At 47.1% G+C, this 23,088-nt stretch overlaps 3 protein-coding genes across 6 annotated transcripts in view; 2 read left to right on the forward strand and 1 right to left on the reverse strand.

Annotated features, from left to right (window-relative positions):
• Snrnp200 (small nuclear ribonucleoprotein U5 subunit 200) overlaps positions 1 to 3,174 on the forward strand; it is a 37,958-nt gene extending 34,784 nt beyond the window's left edge. The window contains exons 40-45 of the mRNA XM_020158645.2: positions 73 to 216; positions 318 to 494; positions 772 to 932; positions 1,037 to 1,118; positions 2,546 to 2,638; positions 2,738 to 3,174. Coding sequence (XP_020014234.2) covers positions 73 to 216; positions 318 to 494; positions 772 to 932; positions 1,037 to 1,118; positions 2,546 to 2,638; positions 2,738 to 2,881 — 801 coding nt within the window. The 3' untranslated portion in view covers positions 2,882 to 3,174. The remainder of the gene's footprint in view (positions 1 to 72; positions 217 to 317; positions 495 to 771; positions 933 to 1,036; positions 1,119 to 2,545; positions 2,639 to 2,737) is intronic.
• Positions 3,175 to 3,718: 544 nt separating this feature from the next.
• Positions 3,719 to 23,088, reverse strand: part of Ciao1 (cytosolic iron-sulfur assembly component 1) — a 38,301-nt gene continuing 18,931 nt past the window's right edge. Inside the window, exons 2-8 of one of the 2 annotated variants that reach the window (XM_074050225.1) lie at positions 9,545 to 9,694; positions 8,949 to 9,097; positions 8,632 to 8,743; positions 8,218 to 8,306; positions 7,756 to 7,957; positions 7,102 to 7,189; positions 3,719 to 5,925 (exon numbers count right to left, since the gene is read on the reverse strand). In XM_074050225.1, coding sequence (XP_073906326.1) covers positions 5,685 to 5,925; positions 7,102 to 7,189; positions 7,756 to 7,957; positions 8,218 to 8,306; positions 8,632 to 8,743; positions 8,949 to 9,097; positions 9,545 to 9,683 — 1,020 coding nt within the window. In that variant the 5' untranslated portion in view covers positions 9,684 to 9,694 and the 3' untranslated portion in view covers positions 3,719 to 5,684. Of the gene's footprint in view, positions 5,926 to 7,101; positions 7,190 to 7,755; positions 7,958 to 8,217; positions 8,307 to 8,631; positions 8,744 to 8,948; positions 9,098 to 9,544; positions 9,906 to 23,088 lie in introns of those variants that run through there. The other variant, XM_020158654.2, reaches the window with a different exon arrangement.
• On the forward strand, positions 9,983 to 22,858 carry Tmem127 (transmembrane protein 127). 3 transcript variants are annotated; one of them, XM_020158640.2, is made up of 4 exons: positions 9,983 to 10,140; positions 10,512 to 10,870; positions 19,179 to 19,343; positions 20,461 to 22,858. In XM_020158640.2, exons 2-4 carry the CDS (start codon positions 10,627 to 10,629, stop codon positions 20,766 to 20,768), a joined length of 717 nt encoding a protein of 238 aa, XP_020014229.2. In that variant the 5' UTR covers positions 9,983 to 10,140; positions 10,512 to 10,626; the 3' UTR covers positions 20,769 to 22,858. The 3 variants fall into 3 exon arrangements, with proteins under 3 accessions (XP_020014229.2, XP_073906327.1, XP_073906328.1); XM_074050226.1 differs by having other exon boundaries at positions 10,553 to 10,870; XM_074050227.1 differs by having other exon boundaries at positions 9,986 to 10,140; positions 10,557 to 10,870.

Raw genomic sequence — 23,088 nt, forward strand, 5'->3', positions numbered from 1 at the left:
GTGCCTTTGATTTGACATGTTCTCAGGCAGGGTCACCTGTTCATCATCACTTCTTTTTCTTCCACATTTCAGTTGGCTCAGAAGGTCCCTCACAAGCTGAATAATCCTAAATTCAATGATCCACATGTGAAGACCAACCTGCTCCTGCAGGCTCACCTGTCTCGCATGCAGCTAAGTGCTGAGCTGCAGTCTGACACAGAAGAAATCCTTAGTAAGGTAGGTAAGGGTATAGGTGTGGTATGGGTTGCATAAGCCAGTAGTGGCCTCGGAAAGCTTGGTTCTAACCCTACCTGCTCTTGTACTTTGCCCCCATGCAGGCAATCCGACTCATTCAGGCCTGTGTGGATGTGCTCTCTAGCAATGGCTGGCTCAGCCCTGCTCTAGCAGCCATGGAACTGGCCCAGATGGTCACCCAGGCCATGTGGTCCAAGGACTCATACCTGAAGCAGCTACCACACTTCACCTCAGAGCATATCAAACGTTGCACAGATAAGGTGAGCCAGATGGACTTGGACTGTTGGGTAGGTGAGCCTGAGATCCAAGTACCTTGGGCTGGGAGTGGGTTGTGTGAGGTGAGCTTAAGCAGGGGACCTTCTTGTTCCTCTGAACAGGTTCCATGTTGAGATGCTGAGAGTCTGCCAGTTGTGTGTTGAGTTCTTTCTAGAACTGTCTTCTTTAGATGATCTGGCAGTGTGGGAAATAAGATGATCAGCCCTTTAGAGTTCATAGTTTGTGTTCTCTACTCTCCTGACCTCTGCATGCTCATTGCAGGGAGTGGAGAGTGTTTTTGACATCATGGAGATGGAAGATGAAGAAAGAAATGCATTACTTCAGCTTACTGACAGCCAGATTGCAGATGTGGCCCGCTTCTGTAACCGCTACCCTAATATCGAATTGTCTTATGAAGTGGTTGAAAAGGACAGCATCCGCAGGTGAGTCAATGAGGGCCAGGCTCCCTGCCCTGGGATCGCTGCTGGGTACATTGCATGGAGAGACCATGCCATGTCACTCACATGCTGTCATGATTCCCCTGCAGTGGTGGGCCAGTTGTGGTGCTGGTACAGCTGGAACGAGAGGAGGAAGTCACAGGCCCTGTTATTGCACCTCTCTTCCCACAGGTATGTCTTAGCAGCTGGCTTTATCAGGTGTTGACTCAAGGCCCTGTCCGCTGGCTAGGTCCTGGGTACAGGGTACATTTCCCACCAGGGGAAAGAAGTTTAAAGTGGTAATGAACTCATAACAAAGAGAATTATTTGGGGGTCATGTATTGTTCGTTTTCTTTCCTGCTTGCTTTTAAATAATCTAAATGATCGGTCAGTGTTAAAAAGATCATTTGGGGTTGGAGGTATGGCTCAAATGGTAGACCTCCTACCTAGCAAGTGTGAAGCCCTGAGTTCAAACCCTAGTATTGCCAAACAAACATCTATATGTATATATAAGCTGGGCAGTATTGTCAATCACTCTGTGACTATTAAGATGCACTTATAATGGCTAGGGGCCGGTGGCTCATGCCTGTAACCCTAGCTACGCAGGAAGCAGAGATCAGAAGGATCAAGGTTTGAAGTCAGCCCTGGGTAAATAGTTTGTGAAACCCTATCTTGAAAAACCCCATCACAAAAAAAAAGCTGGTGAAGTGGCTCAGGTGGTAAGATTGCCTGCCTAGCGAATTGAGGCACTGAATTTGATACATGCCTGTGGTCCCACCTACTTAAGAAGCAGAAGTAGGAGGATCCTGGTCCATGGCTGATCTAAGCAAAGTTATCATGAGCCCCTTCTGCAAAACAAACTAAAAGCTTCCTCCAAAAGAGGAGAGCTGGTTTAAAAAAAAAAAAAAAGCGTTTGTCTCTAAATGATTCTAGGACATTTGGACTTCCAATTGGATTTCCTTCTCAGTTCTTTTTCACTTTGCTTCTAGTTGCATGGTTATCTCCATGAAGAAAATCTAGTATGAGAGATTAATTGAAGGCTGACAACAGATACCAGATAAACTTCATGTTTAGTTCTGTAGACTAGATCTTCAGCAGGCTCTGAGGAAATAATGTGTTAAACTGGGACACACAGTCTTTATGAAAATAGAGTGGCCAGCAGAGGGCATCTTAACAGAGGCAAGGCTTCAGAAGAGACCCCACATTCCGACTTTGGATCGTCTCTGCTGCTGGTTCATCTCTATGTTAAGCTTTTTCTTATTTGGCATATATGTCTTATACTTACCAGGGTCTCTGAGGAACTCTAAGCTGCTCAGTTCCAAAAACCAGAGCTCTTATAGTGTAATCTTAGATTTAGTGGGCAAACGCTAAATGAGAAGGTAATTTTAGACAATGATATGAGCCAGCACCAAAAAAAAAAAAAGTTGGGTTACCGACTTAGATTAAATCCTTTTGAGACACCTTTCAACAGTTTCAGATTCTTAGTATATCAAAATGTAGTTCAGGAAGGAACTCTGAAAAACTTTCTGGTTTCTTTTTGTTATTTTTGTAGCAATCTCTCTGTTGCATGTGGCCATCAAGTTGTACATGCTAAAATTCTTGGTCTTTGATCACTACAGAAACGTGAAGAGGGCTGGTGGGTGGTGATTGGAGATGCCAAGTCCAATAGCCTTATCTCCATCAAGAGGCTGACTCTGCAGCAGAAGGCTAAGGTGAGTGTATGTAGTGGCCCCCGCATCTGTCCTGTGGTGGAAGGGGGAGATCATCTCCTCTTTGTCCATGATGGCTTAATTTCTGCCTGCTCTTTCTAGGTGAAGCTGGACTTTGTGGCCCCAGCCACAGGTGCCCACAACTATACCCTGTATTTCATGAGTGATGCATATATGGGATGTGACCAAGAGTATAAATTCAGCGTGGATGTGAAAGAAGCTGAGACAGACAGTGATTCGGATTGAGTCTGAAGAATTCATCATGTGTAGAGGAGAGTTGAGCCTGCATCAGGACTATGTGCAGTTGAAGGATCTTGGTCATGGAGACCAGGTCTGTTGGCCTGAGGTCTTGCCAGTCAGAGCTGGTGCTGTCCCAGCCCACCTCCACTTACTTTTCCCTTTGGCCACCTTACAGTCCAAACTCTGGGTCCCATATCCGTAGGTGTCACGTCAAGCATAAAGTGTGTACAGCATTTTTAGTATGCTCTTCGTAGTTCTTTTTGAGTCAGACATTCTAATAAATAAATCTTTTGAACTTGCTTATTGAGTTCTTGTGGAGGACAGAGCTGCCATCGTTGGGTTTCAGTTAGGAGAAGGCAACATTGGCAAGTAGTTTTTCAGTTGGGCTTGTGACCTCTGCCCCTCTCCTCAGTATGTTACCCATACAGCTCCTGTGTGGTAGGTCAGGGATTTTCAAAATAGGCAATGTGAAATGCTGTAGTCCTAACAGGAGACGGCAATAAAAGGGGATTAAAATGTAGCAACTAGATACGACCCAGTTTTGGTAAACTAATTTTGTAATCCAGTCTTTAGACTTGGCTTGTCAAATTCCTGCCTTCTGTTGTTCAAGGAATAAATGTGCACAAAAAGGAAAGGTAATTTTGAAGGACAGTTTCCCTAGGTCAGCAATTTCAGATGATTTGACCTCAGGGCCCTTTTCTATGGGAAATTAAGAACCCCCAAAGCTTTTATTATGTAGGTTATATTGATATTTACTATATTAAAAATTATAAAATAACTCATTTTAAAGTAATTTCATTGTTAATATCTTCTATGAAAAAATTAAAGGAGAAGAGTAGCAAGTTACAGTTTTGCAATCACAAAATCTAGCTTATTAATACATGTCAGGATTCTAGGCAGCTTCTGCCTTCAATCTGTTATATGTGGTTGGAGTTGAGATTGGAAAAGAGGAGTTTAAATAACCTTTTGAGGTAACTGGCTATTCTTGGATGCTACTACACCAAGACTATATGTGAAAGTTTCTTAAAGGCAATGTGGGATCTGAAACCTTATCCCATGTATTCTTGTACTGGTACATTAAACCCACTAGCCTTATGCTTTGCATAAGTTTCTTACTTAAATGGTTTTATAACATCACTGTGTCAGTCATTTGGAAAATTTTGATTAACTGAATTATGCACATCTTCCAAATGTCAGTGCATTTTATTATACAAATCACATTTGTTAATATCACTATCAGTAAAACTTTTGGTAGAAATACAACTTTTCGGAAATCCTAACTTTGGCTTTTAAGCTTTCATTTTACCATTGGCAGTGAACACCATCAGTGAAGGTTGATTGCTTTCAGTTTTTATTTTTGGTGGTACTAGGGGTTGAACATGGGGCCTCATGCTTGTTAGGCAGGCCCTGTACCACTTGGGCCTCTTCCACTAGCCCCGTTCTGTTCATTTTCCAAAACATGTCACATAGTCAAGTCTAATACCATGACTTGCTAGTTCTTTCTAGTAAAAATGGTATGCCATGAAAAACAAGCAACTTCAGCTTGTACTCCGTTGTTCAACTGCTTTTCCTAAAGACAACACACTTCAGTGTGCAGAAGTGCTTTATGTATGTTTTCCATTTTGTCAGAGTATTGGAAGTGTTCTCAACGGTCAACATTTAATATAATTAATAATTTTTATTGCTTCTATCATGAACACTTCTAAATTAAGTTGGCAGTATTTCTACTGTGGTGCAAGGCAGTAAAGACTACAACTACTTGTTGGTTTGGTGCTACTGTCTTTGTTATGCCATGGTGCCGACCCCAAAAAGGTCTTTGACTCCTAGAGATCTGCAGAATATCTTAAGAACCAGTGCTTTAGATTCTGCCTCAGCTGCCTTTCTAAAATGTAAGGTCATGATTTCACAGTGTAAGAGATGAAGTGAAGGCTAAAACTTTGGGGACAACCTTCATATCCAGACCCATTCATCTCAGTCAAGAGACAAGTGGAAACTGAAGAACTGACATAGGCAGTGTTTCTCAACTGATTTTCACTATCACTCATTCTCTTTCCTAATTATTCCCTCCACTTTGGAAATTTAACACCACAGGATGTGCTGTGGTCCTTTAGAGGTCCACAAACTATTGTCTGTAAAATGCTTTTTGCCCTTCACTGAAGAACCAGTTTGCATCTCTAGTGAGAATGCATGGCCTGTGGCCAGGAATAATTCTCCCTTTTGGGGTTCATGTCATGCCCATTTATTTTTTTCATACCCCACACTACCATTAGATGACAGGAAGCGTGTGAGGATTTCTAAGGCAAAAACAGAGGTGACCCTTTACTCTGAACAAACCTACATTAAGGAAAAAAAGTTTCAGTTTTGAATGCCTTAAATGCAAGGCTTTATCTAGAAACTGGGGCAAGTGGGATGACTTTAGACAAATCACAATGGAATTCTATAAAACTGTGACTGTCCTTATAAAACAAAACTTGGGACAGATGGAATACTTCTGTAAAGCTTACAATTTCAGAAAGGTCTGAGACACCCCACTCCTACATACATATAGCAATTATAAATACTATATTCACCCCCAAAATGTAACACCATGCCCTAAAGCAAGCAAATCTGTGGCATAACAATGCACTGATGTTCTGTGGGCCTACTGAGGCCCTCACGTCAAAGATCTTGTAGCTGTACACTTCTACCCAAGTCTGAATAGAAATGAGCCAAATTAAATGAAGGGCTAAGGATGCCTTTTCAGGTCCTGAGTGACAGAAAGTCTTAGGACATTTTCTGGGGAACCATAAATCTCCCAAGTCAAGGTAGCTCAGAGACCTTCAGGCCGCTGATACTTCCAGAAGGCCACCTCCCCATCATCACTGCAGGAGGCCAGGAGTCCTGGCTCCTTGGGATTCCAGGCCACACAGTTGACATCCTGGGAATGGGCCTGACACAGGTGAGCTGTCAGGGAGAAGGTGGGTTGCTGCGGATCTGAGCTGGGATCCTCCTCAAACACTCGGATGGCATCATCCCCACAAGCTGTAGCCAGGGCCCCTGTCAGCTGACACCTGGGAGGAACACAGGATCAGTGGGTATGCAGATGCCTCCTGTCTCCCCAACTTGGCAAATCAGATAGTTAAATTTGTTCCACAATCCCTGGTCTGTTCTCTTCCCAAATTTCAGGCCTTTGAAAAGTCTGTTTCAAAGAGCTTTCTTGGCTAAGACAGAGCCACAAACATCACCTTCCTAAGTCTTAGGTGCTTCCACCTAGTTTTTCCCCAGTATAAATAACCTAAAATAATCAACCTACATACAATTCTGAATTGTACTTTTCCCATTTAGCATGCGCAGTTGCCCATGTCATGAAGTATTCTTAACCTTTTTTTTTTAAGCAATGATATAATAGACTTGAATTTTACCACACTGTAAGCCCAATTTTGTTGAATATATTATGGTTATTCTTTTTTTTTTTGGTTGTGAGGGGGCTTGATACTAGGGTTTGAACTCAGGACCTCATGCTTGCTAGGCAGGTGCTCTACCACTTGAGTCACTCTGAAAGCCCTTTTTGTTTTGGGTATTTTCAAGATAGGGTCTTATGAACCACAGCTGGCTTAGAATCAACCATGGTCCTCCTGATTTCTGCTTCCTGAGCAGCTAGGATTACAGGCGTGTGAGCCACTTGTGCCCAGCTTAGGTTATTCTTATATAGGTTATTCTAAAATGTTTGCTAACATAAAGCCATTTTAATGCACATCAACTTTTCTCATGTACTGGAATTATTTTTTAGATCCAATTCTCAGGGTCAGAATTGCCCTCTGGCCTCCTCTTCTGTGTGAATGGCTTTTCTAGCTTCCGTAAGAGTAGTAGTCACTGTTACCAAACATAAAGACCCCAATCATAAATCCACAGATTGAGTAATTTCAGGACAGTACCATGCTGTGTGAACCTTAATGGTTAGTACTACCTGCACAGCCTGGAATCTTTGTCTTGTTTTGTTTTTGCTTTTTTGTATTTGCTTATAGCCTGAGATCTTAACCCTGGAACAGACCTGGGTCTAGGTTGGCTTCCTGCTCCTATGAACCCCAGGCCAACCAACTCTAAGCCAGCATGGTAGACAGACCTGATCTGAAGAAACAGGGGTGGCTGCTCTCAACTCCCATTCATTCCCAAGGTGGTAGACAGAAGCACAGGGTCATGACATCTCTAAAATCCCTATAATGGGGGTTGGGAGATGGAGGCCTTACCAAGCAATGTCGTAAATGGTCCTGGAGTGGAAGCCCGACAATGTGCAGATACATTTCCAACTGGGATCAGAGCCGCTGCATGCCACCCCTGCACGACAGACTTCTCTTAAGCCTAAGACATGTCTATGTCCAGGGGAGTAACTGCATCACTGCAGGAGAACCTAACTTGCCCTCCCTCACCCCATCTTTAATCAGTCATGGGTTGTCTCCAAGCCTCTGTCCCCATTTTCCTTATCTGTCATACACACCGGCCACACAAGAATTCTGAGAAGAAACATTCCTATTACACCACAGGCTATATCTTACTAGTTAGCCTGCCTTTTAAGGCCACCCACTAATCGACCCAACCCAGTTTATTCCTCCCCAACCCCTTTCTTTCCTCTGTCCCATCTCAGGCAGTTCTACCACTAATGCCTACGCTTGCTGTTGGGCTATCACTGGAAATTTTCTTCTTGTGTTAAAATCCTACACACCCTCTCACATTTGGATGAAATACCCTTTTCCACAAAGCTTTCCCCAACTCTTTCAACACTCTATCTGGAACCCTCTTCTGGTACATGTTACTTTTACTCCAATTTGCTGCAACTGACAGATGTGTCTTAGCAGACTGTGAACCTGGAGAGAAATCTCCTTTAGCTCTACCTGGGCCCTCACCTTGTTCGTTGTCTGGTAGATATTGGCGCCAGATGCGCACAGTACGGTCATCACTGCAAGATGCCAAGCGCTGGCCACTGGGGTCAAAAGCCAAGCTCCATACAGTGGATTCATGGCCCTCGAGGGTGGCACAGCAGACCCAGTCATCCTCTTCTTCCCGGTACAGCTTCACTGTGTCATCATAGCTGGCAGAGGCTAACAGCTGGGGGAGAGGGGAAGGAGACCTAGCACATGTCTGTATGGCCCAGGAAGTACCTGTGGTTCCAATACCTCCCCCTGCTAGGACAGGCTAGTCCCAAAGGTCTGTTTTTACAAGGGGACTAATGTTTTTCACACACATAGAGTCCTATAAAAGTCAGGTTGAGGATGAAGAGCACAGGAAGACAGTACAAGCTTCCACACCAGAGTTCCTTCCTACCAAGGAAGAGTTCCCTCTACCAAGAGACCTGGCCTGACTCTTACCTCCTGGCTTGGGTGCCAAACCACATGCTTGACATCCTGGGTATGGGAGTTGAGGACACTGACACATTCATACTCATCCTCTTCATCAACTGTGGAAGAAAATAAGAAAGGAAGTGAAGATGAGCTGGGTGCTGGTGGCTCACACCTGTAACCCTGGCTACTCAGGAAGCAGAGATCAGGAGGATTGAGACACAAAGTCAGCCTGGGAAAATAGTTTGTGAGACCCTATCTTGAAAAAACCAACTACAAAAAAGGGCTGGTGGGGTGGCTCAAGCAGTAAGAGTGCCTGCCTAGCAAGAATGAGGCTCAGTGCAAATCCCAGTTCTGCAAAAAAAAAGGAACTGAAGATGAGCTGTGAAGGTCCCAGAGAGAAATGTCTGTGAGCTGGTTTTACTACCCCTGGAAAGGACTCACCTTCCCAGACCCACACACTCTTATCTCGGCTGCAGGTGGCCAAGAGGTTGCCAGATGGGGCCCAAGCCACTGACTTGACCTCATTTTCATGGCCCTCAAGAGTGGTTACACACTGAAAAGGAAAAGGGGTGAGAATTAACGATGGCTGAGATTCCTAAGGTTTAGTCAAAATCTATGGTCACAAATGTCATAGTGCAAAAGTTAAGAAGGCTATAGCCTTCTCATGGGTACAGCCCAACTGGCTCAGGAGGGCTCTGGTTCATAAACTAATCCTGAAGAGCCAACATGCAACAATCTGGTCCCATCCAGCCTGTTACCTCAAAGTCATCCTGGTTCTTCTTCCAAATGCAAGTGGTAGCATCAAAGCTAGCAGAGGCCAGGTAATTCCCACAGGGGGACCAGGCCACTTTCCGAACAGTGCGCTGATGGCCTTCAGAAAGGACAGACTTGCAGATCCAGTTGTCACCTATAGACAGAGGACAGGCTAGGCTCTGGAGCTGGGTGTATATTCATTCAATAATAGGGACTACAGCTGAAGTCCAGCAGTGGGACAATGCTCAATCTGCATTCAACAACATGCTTTCACAAAGATGTAACTGCCTACTTCCTCTGGAGGCATCCTTCTAAAACAAATCTGAGGTGTCACGTTCCTAATTTAAAACTGTCAATGGCTCCCAAATGCTGCAAATTACTCTCCTCCCCCTCCCCATTTTCCTGCCTCAGCAACTATCCCAATTTCTGTAACACTCCTAGCCTGTCTGTTGACGTTTTGCATCCAGTACTTACAGTCTGCATCCCGGACAAACCCTACTCGGGTTAACGTCCCACTCTAAAGTCGCCTCTCCTCCGGCATTCACACTACGCGCGCGCGGAACCTCCGTACCAGAGGTCGCGAAGCTAGGCCAGCCCTTACCCTCGGTGCCCCAGATGCGGATTCTACGGTCGCCACCGCACGAGGCCAGCAGGGTTCCCGCGGGGTTCCAGGCCAGGAACCAGCAGCGCGAGTCAGGGTGCGCCGGAACGCGGCCCAGCAGCACCAGCGAATCCTTCATGATGGTCGGAGCTGGATGAGGAGGAAACGGGCAGAGTCAGCGCGCAGACGGCGGATCCACGGCGCCCACCCCTTTGCCGCCGCAGACTCCGGCTTCCGCCCGAGGGTCAGGGTCGATCAGGGAACCGAAGCGCCCGCTGTTGTTGCCAAACGGCCCTCTGGGAGTTGTAGTCGCTCCCCTCGCTCTTTCGTGGGAAGCCTCACAGGACCGCTCGGAACTACCGATCCCATGAGGCTCTGCTCGGAGAGCCTGCGGCGTGCGCAGGCCGTGACGTGCGCGGGGGGCGGGGCGGGGAGCCGAAGGAGGCGGAGGTAGAAGAGGAGGAAGCCGGAAGTGCCTCGGCCCGGGTCTGTCTGGGCGTTGCGGGATTCGGGCCTGGGATCGCTCGGCCCCGGGCAGCTGAGAAGCCCGTGACGGGCCGGAGTGGCGCCATTCCTGCCCTGAGGCCTGCTGACCGGTGAGGAACAGGGGTCAGAGTGGGGAGGGTCTTTTTTCCACCCGGGTCTCACCCCAAAGTGCCGGTCCCAGATCCCGGGTGCCTGATTCCCGCGGCCCAGCTGCGTCCTCCGCCCCTCTGTACCCTCTGGCCAAGAACCCAGGTCCCGATTCTCCTTTCTCTCCCCGCTCCTCAGTACCGGATCCTCAGTGCCTCCGCCACCCTTATCCTGGTTTGCCCAGACCCCACCTAGCTCACAGCCTTCTCCGGGTCCTCCTCCCGCACCCCTAATCCGGAGTCCTCCGTCCCCGCCCCCCGAATCCCTGCAGTCCTCGGGTCTCAGCTCAGCCCTGGGTTCCACCCCCTCCCCCATCCGCTGTTGGTCCTGACAGCCCCGCGTCGGCGACCCAGTACATTGCTCTCCCTGGGACAGGCAGGCTCTGCGCGCCCCGCGGAGGTCGGCGGCGATCAGCAGTGACCGCAGAGCGACGGCGGGCGGCCCTGGGCATGTATGCCCCGGGAGGCGCTGGGCTGCCTGGCGGGCGCCGGCGGAGGAGCCCGGGAGGCAGCGCTCTGCCCAAGCAGCCGGAGCGTAGTCTGGCTTCGGCCCTGCCTGGTGCCCTGTCCATCACGGCGTTATGCACTGCCCTCGCCGAGCCCGCCTGGTTGCACATCCACGGAGGCACCTGTTCCCGCCAGGAGTTGGGGGTCTCCGACGTGCTGGGCTACGTGCACCCGGACCTGCTGAAAGGTGAGAGCGCTGTGCTCCTGCCCCCCGGGAGTGGAGGGCGGTGCAGATTGTCGAACTGGCTGAAGCTAAGATATCCGGAGGGCAGGCACTTTGGTTGCAGGAAAGAGCCCTGTTCCTGCCTGGTGTTCATGCCCACCAGGTGGCTCTGTTTGGGGTCCAGCCCCTCATTAATTATGATGTTATTCAGCTAAGCACCTACTCACAGCCATGCTAATTCGGACTGCTGCTATTTTAGGATTCTGCCAGAGGAAGGACGCCGTCTGTAGAGAAAAGATAAGGGTGCTAGGTATCACCATTGGCCATCCATTTCTAAGGAACCTGTAGGACACAGGACAGCTGCTTGGGGCAGCCAACTTGATGGAGAAAAAGGAACTTTTAATATGACTAGATTTTAAAAGACATTTTAGTATTCTGTGGTAATTGGACTTTTATTAGAGAAAGGGCAGAAGTCTGTCATTTTAGGTCATCAGAGGTCAGTTCCATCATCACTCTCAATAGTTGGAATTGGCTTTCACAACTATGCTTGACTGAAGTAAGGTTGCTTTGTTTATCATCACACTTCTCAGCCAGGTAGACAGAAGAAAGTGACTGTTCTCTCTGTGGGGTGAAGAGGGAGTCCAGAACCTTCAGGAAGGCCTGTCCCAGCCAACACCATAGCTCATGCAGTCTCATCCTGTCTCCAGAAGTGAGGGTAAAGGCTGTGTGGTGTGAGAGAAGACTGCACTGCCTGGTTTTTAACCTAAAAGTGGTCAGTGGACCCCAAACAGTCTTTAGGAACAGTACAATTCATCACTCTCAAGAACAGTCTTTTGAACCATTCTTGGAGATCTTTGTGTTTTCTTCACTACTTTGGCTATGATGCATTCCAGGTATCTGCTGCCCTGTGTATCAGAAGCCCTTCCTGTTAGAGAGATGCATGTTGCCTCATGAAGGATTCAGGCCCTGATATCTGTTGAAAAGGTCCAAGTTTTCTGAGCATTAGATTATACACCACTGCTGCAGGTCTAGGCTGAAAAGCCTTTTCCTTTGGCCTACCATCTTTGGAGCTTTCTCTTGATGTTTTGCTTCTCTCTTGAGTTTTAGAAGCTTTAGAATGATTTTATAGACAACAGGATGGGGGCTTCTGGTTTGTTTCCATGTTTTACTCTCCTGATACCATTGACTCAGTTGGGTCTTTAAAACTCAGTTTATACACCTGAGGGAGGTGTTGTGATACGCAGTTTGCTTCCCTGACATGTAGATGATGGCACAAAGGCTATAAAATTTGAGTGAGTCTGGATGGTTTTCCCCTCAGCACATTCTGCTGCACTTGCTTTGAGAGCACAACCACCACCTTCCCTCCATTTCATTCAGGCCTTTTGTACTTGATCCCCTCGTGTTTCAGGAGTTTATTGTCACACACAAACTAGGAGCTGCTTCCTCTTTGCAGATCATCAATCTCTAGGGTGTGTGTGTGGGGGTGAGTATTCATAAAATTCACGATAGAGGGGGAGTTGATCTGATCCTACATCCTTATTCAGAGATCCAGGAAACTGGCTCGGAAAGTAGTTTTCGCTTGGCTGCCCAGCTGGGTGGCATCGCTGAAATTACCTCCCATCTGTTGATGCCAGTATAAAATGGTGCTGTCTCCTTGATGTTTTTTTTTTTTTTTTCTTTTATTATTCATATGTGCATACAAGGCTTGGTTCATTTCTCCCCCCTGCCCCCACCCCTCCTTGATGGTTTTTATCCTTTGTTTTACTTCAGCTGTTGTAAAGAATGATCTCATGATACTGTACTTTGGTATGCATCCTTGTCAAAGGCATGTTAAAATAAAACTAAGTTCTTAGTGCAGGTTCTTCTTTGTTCATATACATATTTACCCTTTCTAAGAAATTATTCAGACTTGTATTTTTAAAGCATGTTGCCTTAACCTTTACCCTGCATTTGCTATGTATTTAGATATCTTAGCCTATGTAGTTTTTGCCTGCTTGCCTGCGGCTGTCTCGGCCATTGCCAGCCAGGAGCTCTTCGTGCCTGATAATAGAGTTGGCAGTGGGGCCTCATGAGCCATCACAGAAGGTGTGGAATCAGGAGTTCCTGATTGCTTCTCCTCTCCTTTTTTTCTCCACCTGTTGGTTTTTGGTACCCAGACATATGGTATCCTGTGCAACTGTGCTAATTTTCAGGGCCAAACAGATGTCATGACCTGGAAGCCCAGAATATTGTACTGTGTGGCACAAATGTGGTGCATATAGATACTTCCAGAGGGAGAACACACTCTGCCAGATCTCTGCAGGTGATGGGGAGTGGGGTGGCCGAGCAGGCTCTGGAACACCTGTCTGTATTCGAGGCACTGGCATTATGCTAAGCACACTACATACCTGCTCTTAGATTCTCCTAAACAACACCTTTGTTTGGTAGGCACTGTCATCAGCCCTACTTCACAAAGCTTTCAGTTTGGGATTTTGAGTTTAAGTAATCTGCTCAGTGATACACAGCTAATCTGAGTACTGTTGACTCCAGTCCTTACCTATGACCACCACACCTTAGTGCTCTCCAAGTTTCTTTTTCTTTCAGTCATAGTGGCCTGAGGCTTATCATTTCCCTATTCTAGTTGAGTTTTTACCTCACACTGCCTCAGAGATCCTGAGGAAAAGCCACCTTCTGCTGTCACCTCTTGGAGGCTTTAGCAAATGCCAACCAGCTCAGCAGATTCCATCCTGAATTCTTCCACTCCCCCCAGGGCTGCCAGCTTCCTCTCATAGCTCTTCAACCTGGGCCTGAGTCCAGAGAAATGCTCAGGCCTTTAGTGGCCTTGGGAAAGAGGACTCCCAGCCCTGTCTGCCTTTTTCCAGTGTGGCCAGCAAAGGGCAGCCCCAACAGCAGCCTCAGGGAGCATCTTTGGAGAATGAGGAAGTTTGGGATTTATAGTCAGGTGCATCATGACTGACAATAGCCACTGGAAAATCAAGAGCTTTCCAGGGAGGGTCTGTGACAGGCAGGAGGTATGATGACATGTAGCCAGCACTGCCAGGTCCTGAGGGACCTGTCCTGAGGCAGCTCTGATAGCACCATTGGTATCTGTAGAATGACCCTCTGGGTACTAGGAGGCCCTATTGATGGCTTATGTCAGAGGCCTGTCTAGAAACCAAAAAGCATACTGAGGGAAGGTTGAGAAGGCAAGATGATGCAGAGCGGGACTGAGGCAGGGAGGAAGTGGTGCCTCTACTCTGCAGGGACCCAAGTGAGGAGGAAAGGAGCTGAGACACAGTGGGGGCTGGTCAGAAACCACTGTAGTCCTCCTTCCTATGGGTCAGGAGGGGGTTGGTGCAATGAGCAGGTAGACAGGAAGAGCCAGGGCCTTCAAAACAAATCTAGCTGGGTGACTCAGTAGTGACCTTGGGCAAAGTCAGTTCTTCAGAATCCTATTACACAGCAGCTGCCTTCTTCCCGGATGACTAGAAGGGATGGTAAAGCAGTGCTTACCAGAATAAAGAGGCCAGAGCACAGCTGGAGGGTAGGATGTGTTTGTTTTGCTAGAGTATGATGGACCATACCCCTGGCTTGAACTTAAGTACAGAGCCTTGCCCTGTGTGCCCTTTCTCTCCCACAAATAGAGTCACACCTATATAATCTTTGGTGGCTTTGTGTCTCACAGTCTTCTCAAGGGAGTGAATGTTCATTGTCCTTCCCTGTGTAGGAAGGGAAGTGAGACACATTGAGATAGTGGCCTCAGGAGAAATTCTGAGCTGGGCACTCAGCATAACTGGGATAATGGCCTCTCCTGCCTCAGTACTCTGAGACCCTCCTGATGAAAGACCACCTGTGTCAGGGTGGGGGGCCGGTGGCAGGCTTCTGATTATCCATTAAAATCACCCAAAGGAAAGTTCACATTTAGCTTTTACCCTACCCCATAGCTTATAGCTTTGGAGTAGAGTGGCAGTTGAAACAAAACCTGTTCAAGTTTTGGGGTAGAAGCCCCTTCTCTGTACCACATTTCCTCTCTGGCGGGGCAGACCCTTAGTGTGGCTTTAGTCGGTTTTTCCTCTGACCACTGGTCCAGGAAATCTCAGTGCAAGAAGGAAAGGCACAGGCTGATGCTCAAGTGGTATTGCACTTGCTAGGCAAGCACAAGGCCCCAGTTTCAATCCCCATTACTTCAAAAATAAATAAATAAATAGATAGATAGAAATAAGAAAACATTTTTTAAAGAGTAAAAGGCATATCAGGGTGATGTTGCTGTGACCCAGCTAAAACAGCCCCTGGTTAGCGGGGCAGTAACAGTACAGGCAGCTGCTCTTTCCTGGGCACAGCATCAGTTGACCCTCTCAGTGCACCCTATGATGGGGGAGGCAGGTGTTGCTGCTTTCATTTGATCCATGGGATTACAGAGGCAGACCTAGGATTTGGCCCTGGGTTGAGATCCTTTCTGGTGTCCTGACCACATCCCAGCTAGATGCTGGTAGCTGCAGTGCTACAGTGGCTTAAACAACATACTAAACAGGTTTTGCCCACTAGGTCCCCCCATGAGTACTTCTTATTGTTTGATGACCTGAACTTTTCTTGCTTTTTTTTGTTTCTTAGATTCTAGTTATCAAGCTGCCCATTTTGTGAGCTCAGCAGCTGCTGGCTCAGACAGCATTCATATTTATTTTTTGTTTTTCTTTGGGGTGCTGGGGACCAAACCCAGAGCCTTGTGCATGCTAATAAGCAAATGCTCTACTCCTGAGCTATGTTTCCAGCCCTATATATTGGCTTTGATCTTTCATTCAAATACTCCTTATTAGGATTTGATTATCTCCATCAGAGAAAATTAAGCTGCTGGTCATTCCAGTTGGTACCGTGCAGAGCACTTAACCTCTGGTAGCCTCAGAATCCTCATCTGAGCTAGGTGATGACTCCTCCAGAATGGCCATTAAGATTAACAGAGGTAGTATGTGACTGTTCCTTGTCATAGGCTCCTCCCACAAGGGTGTGCAAGATACTTTTTTTTTTTGCAGTTTGAACTCAGGGCCTACGCCTTGAACCATTTTTTTGTGATGGGTTTGTTTCAAGATAGAGTGTCTCTAACTGTTTGCCTGGGCTGGCTTCGAACCATGATCCTCCTGATATCTTCCTCTTGAGTAGCTAGGATTATAGGCATGAGCCACCAGTGTCTGACCGTGCAAGACACTTTGATGTTTGCCTCTGGGGAGGGGCAAGTGAACATCTGGAAGGGGAAGGATGAACTCTGTGAAGCTTTTTGTCATGGGCATATCTTTCTTATTTTTAAACATTATGAAACATAAGGCACATAGGACATAATAGATGTGCATTTTTAAGGATAATAAAAGGAACATCCTGTGCCCACCAATCAGCAGAAAAAACAAAATATAGTGTCTTTGAAGCCTTGGTGTATTTCTTTCTTCCCTCAGAGTGCCTGGCTGCATAGAGTAATGGGAGTGGAGTCTGCCACGGCCTGCTGCAGAGTGGTCTCTGATGTCAGCCTTTATACCTGCCTCTGCAGGTTATTCTTGGAAGCACAAGAACACTTGCATCCTGCCCCATCCCTGCCACATGCCACATAGATCCCAAGAAGCTTTTAACAATATTCAAAATATAGCCAGAAAACAGCTCCTGCCTCCTGAAGCATTTCTTTCCTTGAGGCTCCATGGATTTTTAGATTCCTTCAGGCCCTCACTCTGCCTAAGGTTATGCAGGGCAGGATGCAATGAGGGCTGATGCTCGCTGGTGGTAGAACTTATGTCACAGGCAAGCTTCTTGTCAGTAGTCAATCACCCAGGCTAGATGCTTGGCCCCCAAACAGATGGTCGACACACAAGATCATGGTAGATAGCTGAGGGTACCTTGGTAGGTGACCCAAAGCCAGATGGAGGCACATAAGCCTTGTCTGGGTTAGCCAATATCTGCCTGGAGAATTCTAGCCTGAGGCAGTGTATGCTTGTCATTTACAAAGACCTGGGGCCTCCTTCTGTCCAAGACCCAATGATGTTAATATCTGCTAGGTTGAATCTGCTTTGTTGGCATTGGGTCCCTTCTCCATTTCTTGAACTTGTATCTAGGAGTTCCTCTTCCTGTAGTGTCTGGAATTGGTATTTCTTGAAGAGTGTGACTTGGGCCACCTACACAGGGGTTACCAGGGTTGCTTGTTAAAATCCAGATTCTTAGGCTTCATGCTAGGCCTAGAACTCAGACCCTCTGGGAGCCTGAAACATGCTCGCAACAGCATCTCAGTGACTGGGATGTGCACTAGAGATTGATCATTACCACCCCACAGAGTGCTGACTTGACCTCAAGATTCAGGAAAGGAGCTTGACTCTGGCCAGTCCTTTCTAAGTTTTTCTAAATCACTTGATGATACATGGCTTGAATGAAAGAAGACCTTGCCAATATCTGAAAAAGAGGAGCGGAGAAACAGGAAGTTAAGGCCCATTTCATACTTTTTATTAAGACTTAAAATATTTAATCATGATCTGGCTTCTTGTTGGATCAGCATTTATTCAATTCCATGCTTTTTTTTTGGAAGCTATGACAGTTTGCACAGCTATCAAAGGAGATAGACAGTGTTGTCTAGTTGATTTTTTTTTTTTCCTTTTTTTTTTTTTTTTTTTTTGTGGCAAGCCTCATGCTTGCCAGGCAGGCACTCTACTAATTGAGCTCCGCCTCCAGCGCTGAGTGTTTGTTGTTTTTAGTGCTACTGAAGTACTGTAAGGAAGTATAAATTGCTCTGTGTCGGGTACACAATTGTCATGCTGGGAGCTCCCTTCACCATGACCCTGGGACTCCTTGGATACTGCCTCTCCTATTCCTTGGTTTACTTCCTTATTTTGGTAAGAGTGTACATCCCTTGGGGCTGTCAATTTCTGAGCCTTTTGGAGCTTTTGTGGTGTAAATCAAGTTGTTTCTTCGCTTTTCTCACTGCTGATTTATCTTTCACCTCTATTTAGTCTGTTCTAGGTGATCTAAATTCCTTTGCAGTTTTCACAGTTTTGTTTTGCACTTCCTTTTCTCTTTGAGTGGGTTTATGGCTTAAAAAAAAAAAAAGAAAAAGTCTTTCCTTTTGTCTAGGTAGGGTTCAGGGAGTGAGCAAAAAAAATGAATATGACAGAACAGTCTACTGTCTTTCCTATTTTATGTAATGCTTTCTTGTAGTTACACTTTTTTAAAGAATTTATTTTATTTTCTTGAGACATGGTTTCACTATCTAGCACAGGCTTCCATGATCGTCCTGCTTTAGCCTCCAAGGTTGAAATTATAGGTGTGTACCACCACGCCCACCTAACATTTCTCTATAAACTCCTTCAACTTCTTTTTTTCCTTATTTTTTATTGCAGTAAAATATATACATAAAATTTCCCATTTTAGCCATTTTTAAATGTTAGTTCAGCTACATTAAGTATATTTACACTGTTGTACAGTCACTACCACATCCATTTCCAGAACTTTTTATCATCCCAAGCTGAAACTACATGTTAAATAACACCCTGTCCTCCCCTTCTCTACCCTAGCAGCCACCTTTCCACTCTCTGTGTTTATGAATCTCACTAGTCTAGGTATCTCAGGAGTGCAGTCATACATTATCTGTCCTTCTGAGTTTGACTCATTTCACTTAGTATAATGTCTTCAAGAGCAGCAGCTTAACTGGGTGCCAGTGACTCACATCTGTATCAACTCATGAGGTAGAGATCTAAAACATGGTATTTGGAAGCCAGCCCCAGGCAAGTAGTTCGTGAGACACTATCTCAAAAAAAACCCATCACAAAAAAGGGCTGGTGGAGTGGCTCAAGGTGTAGGCCCTTGAGTTCAACCCCCAGTCACGGGTGGGGGGAGGGGAAGAAGAGCAATTTTTTTGGAATAAAAGGGAATGAATGAGTTAATGGAGAATCGAGAATCGGCATGAATTGACCTCTGGCCTTTGCTTCTCTGGATGTCTTAGCTCAGAAGTCAATGGGCTTGTCTGCCAGCCCAGTGCATCCTTTAGCAGAATAGGTTAACATGCCAGCCTAATTAATTGGGGTTCTTAAAAAATGGTTAGAAGGGCAAGGCAAGCACAGGAAGTGGAATCCTGCACACAGACTAGTCAACTAGGAAAGAAGGCCCTTGAGAGCTATGGGAGCAGTGACCCAGGATTCCTGTCTGCTAGTGTGGAGGTTGTTCAGCCCCTCTGCAGACCAGCTGGTTGCAGGAGCTAAGAACAGACAGCATCCTTTGGAATCCCCTGCCTCCTTGGGACTGTGATGGAGGGGAACGGAGTGCCTTCCCAGGTGGGCACTGCCTGCCCCAGGGTGTTACTTGGGACCTGAAGCTTTGGTTTCCCCCACCCCAGATTTCTGCATGAACCCCCAGACAGTGCTGCTCCTGCGGGTCATTGCTGCCTTCTGCTTCCTGGGCATCCTGTGTAGTCTCTCTGCATTCCTTCTGGATGTCTTCGGGCCCAAGCATCCAGCCCTGAAGATCACCCGGCGCTATGCCTTTGCCCATATCCTCACTGGTAAGCCCTGGGCCTGCTCATGTCAGGGAGGACCTGCCATGGGGTGGAATGGCATGTGGGACTCATTTCTATGAACAGACATATTCCATGTGTTCATGTGACAAGCACTAGCCATTCACTGAGCATCGGATACTTCAGTCATTTGTGGGTGTACTTGCCAGGTTACAAACCTACTCAGCTCAGCTGTAGAGAGATGTTGTTAGAACTCCGTAAGGACTCTCAGAACTCTCTAAAAATATTTGAAGTTCACTTAAGCTTAGGGCCTGGAGTGAGCAAGGCAGGAGCCAGGCTGTCTCCTGTGGACTGGAATTCATACTGAGTTCTCTCCATCTTCCTGGGTCCCTGCAGACCAACCTTCTCTCTTATATGCAGATGCTCTCCAGTCCCATGACTGGGTTGGTGTGTTGATTTGACTTATGGTCGTGCTGGCCGACTCCAGCTCAGAAATATCCAGCGGCCTTACTATCCCAATTGCTAATTCTTTTTTTTTTTAATTGGGGATGTGGGTGGTACTGGGGTTTGAACTTAAGACTTTGTGCTTGAGCTCTGTGGCTTGAATCATGCCTCCAGCCCTTTTTGCTCTGGTTATTTTGGGGAGAGTCTTGCTTTTTTTGTCCAGACCAGCCAGGACCACAGTTCTCCTATTTTAAGTTTCCTGCAATTGCTGGAATGATACGTGTATAACACTACACCTACCTTTTTTTCCTAGTGAGATGGGATCTTGAAAACTTTTTTGCCTGGGCTGGCCTGGAATTGTGATCCTCCCAATCTCAGCCTCCTACATAGTTGGGATGCTCCCAGCTATTGATTGAGATGGAATCTTGTGAACTTTTTGCCTGGGCTGACCTCGAACTGTGATCCTCCTGATCTCAGCTTCCCAAGTAGCAAGGAATAAAGGCAATGAGCCTGGCCCAATTGTAAATTCCTAAGACAAAGAGAATCCGCCTGGTCCAGATGGGGTCAAGCAGCTGTCCCCAGCTCCAGGCCAAGAATCCCATGGCCAAGAAAGCTCCTCCTTGCAGAGCCTGGTGCCAGGCAGGCTCTCTGGAAGGCTGAGATTGTCCTGGCTGCAAGAGGTTTACTAATCTCCCTTCTGTGCTGTCCCTCTGTCCCCCAGTCCTGCAGTGTGCCACTGTCATCGGCTTTTCTTACTGGGCTTCTGAACTCATCCTGGCCCAGCAGCAGCAACATAAGAAGTACCATGGCTCCCAGGTCTACGTCACCTTTGCTGTTAGCTTCTACCTGGTGGCAGGAGCTGGTGGAGCCTCAATCCTGGCCACTGCTGCGAATCTCCTGCGCCACTACCCTACAGAAGAAGAGGAGCAGGCCCTGGAGCTGCTGTCTGAGATGGAGGAGAATGAGCCCTACCCTGCAGAATATGAGGTCATCAACCAATTCCAGCCACCCCCTGCCTACACACCCTAGTACCAGCCAGAGCTTTCTTCCTTGGCAGCCCCTTCTCCTGAGTCACAGCTCCTCTCACACTCAGAGGAGCTCCTTCCCCCAGCAGGCCTTACCAGTAGGACCCTGACCATCTTCATGAAACCTTTCCCAGGAGAGACTGTCTTTAGGGTTTTCCATGTGTCCCTGCTACTGAAAGCTGGGATTCAGTGATTTTACATAACACATTCTTCCCCTCTTGCTCCTCTCTGCTCCCTTCACAGTCACTAGTCATTAACTGGGGAGGATCAGACAAATTTCCTTCCCTTATGGGTCATAGCTTTGGGACTGGGAATTTTCTTGGGTTGCTGCTGGTAATGGACAGTCCCAGAGAGAAGTGTCACCAAGGCACAAGGGAAAGGGAACTGTGACCTGCAGGCTCACTTCACCAGGTTCAGCATTTGTTTCACACCTATAGCTCTGGGCTGATCCCTCATTCATTCTTGGAGTATCCCAGGCCCAGGCTGCCCACTTCTTGCACTTTAGTCTTTTGACTTTTCCTCACATGTGTTCTGGTTTTCTGGGAAGAAGGAATTGCTTTTAGGGAGCAGAGGAATACTTTCCCCACCCTGTCCTGGCTTCCTATGGCTGGAGCCAGGTTGGAGAGAACTGGGCAGGAGACTTATGGTGCCTCTACAGAATCAGAGTGAAGGAGACTCAATTTCCTTGTCCCTTCACCTTTTAAAATAAGCGATTTAAAAAGGAAAAACAAAACCAAGCAACAGCAATTGTATTCTCTTTTAAAAATAGGGACAAGTCTGTTATTTTTCAGAAATGTATCCCACCCCCTATGGCTCTGCAATATTTGGACCATAGCTCATTTCGAGCTCCTGGCCGCCCCTCCCAGGGTCTCTCCCAACAGAATGCACACCTCTGCCCTGGCTCCTTCCCTCCCAGCCACTGCAGCTCCCTAGGGCCTTCCTGTGGAACCAGAGCCTTGTGGCCCCCGAGGGGCTGAGGACTGTGGCCTGGCTGGCTGGCCAGCGTGGTGCTCCTCAGGACTGCGGCACTGAGATATAACCTGGCTTCAGCTCAGGAACAGGGGCCAGGCAGGGCAGGATCCTCTATTCTCCACATAGCAACGCCAACCAGCAGCCCATAAGCTTGGTATCAAGACCATCCTGACAGACTGATAGGTCTGGCTGTATCCTTCAGACTCAATGTGTCCCCTAGACTGCTACTTGGGGCTACAGCTTGTCGCATGCCCCTCTTCCCTTCTGGAATGTACTCTGGTCTTACAGTGTACTACTGGCTCTTTCTTGCCTGGCCATCACTCTGGCTACCCCATTTTTTCCGGGTCTTGCTGAATTTTCTGCCCTGAGACCTGAGGCATAAGGTAGGTGAAACTTGAGACACCTTCAGTGTGGATCCAGATAGCCAAGCTATCCTAGCTTCTTTGGTATCAGTATGCAATGCTGAGCTGAAAAGGAGATAGATTTCAGTCACCTCCCATGCTTATGGTGATAGGGAGTTGAGCCTATCACCGTACAAGGAGCCATTGAGCTGAGCCTACAAGGAGACTGTCATGTACTGTACCCATCCTTCTTTGTCCAGACTGACTGGGGAGGTCTGCATGGATGCCTGTGTGGGTGAAGACCATGTCTGCAACAAGTGATATGATGCCAAAGTGTGCCCCAAGGTGACTCTCCCATCTTCCAGACTCTTCTCTAAGGCAAGAAAGGCTGCCATGTGATACCTGAGCACAAAGCCAAGGAGCTAAGTTACGTCTGTTTTTCTGTAAAGTCCTGAGCTTGCCATTGGCAGGTTTCTGAGATATGGCCAGCTCTGCCTGACCATGAGCGTCTGAGTGGGCAGGCCAGAAGACCAGGCACCGAACACGCATGCCAAAGTGAACGGTTATCTCATGAGGATCTGGACATGCCCCTATGGACTGTTTCACGTGATTTGGAACCTATTTTTTATTATCTTCCCATGTCTCTGGACTTTCTCTTTTCGCCTGCCATCCTGACACTGATAGTTTGTCATATAAATTCCCCTGGTTGTTTTTCTTTTCTAGGAAAAAAATTAAAAGGCAAATCAAAAAAACAAACTACAAATAAGAATGTAAATACCAATGGCTGCCTGTCATTTTTCTGTCACAATTTTCCAGATTGAGTTTGCTGTTTTCCTCTCAGAGAAGCAGGAGACATCAGTGAGGCTTGTACTTTAAAGTTACACGGGACTTGGTGTATGCCTGTGCCACACGTGATGTTTTTGTCTGCAGGAGCCTCCTAAACCTGGCACCTTTCACTCAGGACGTTTCCAGTCCCCACAGCTAGGAACCGTAGATGGCTCTGCCCAAGTC

Source organism: Castor canadensis, chromosome 12, assembly GCF_047511655.1.
Source record: "Castor canadensis chromosome 12, mCasCan1.hap1v2, whole genome shotgun sequence".
NCBI classification, from domain to species: Eukaryota; Metazoa; Chordata; class Mammalia; order Rodentia; family Castoridae; genus Castor; species Castor canadensis.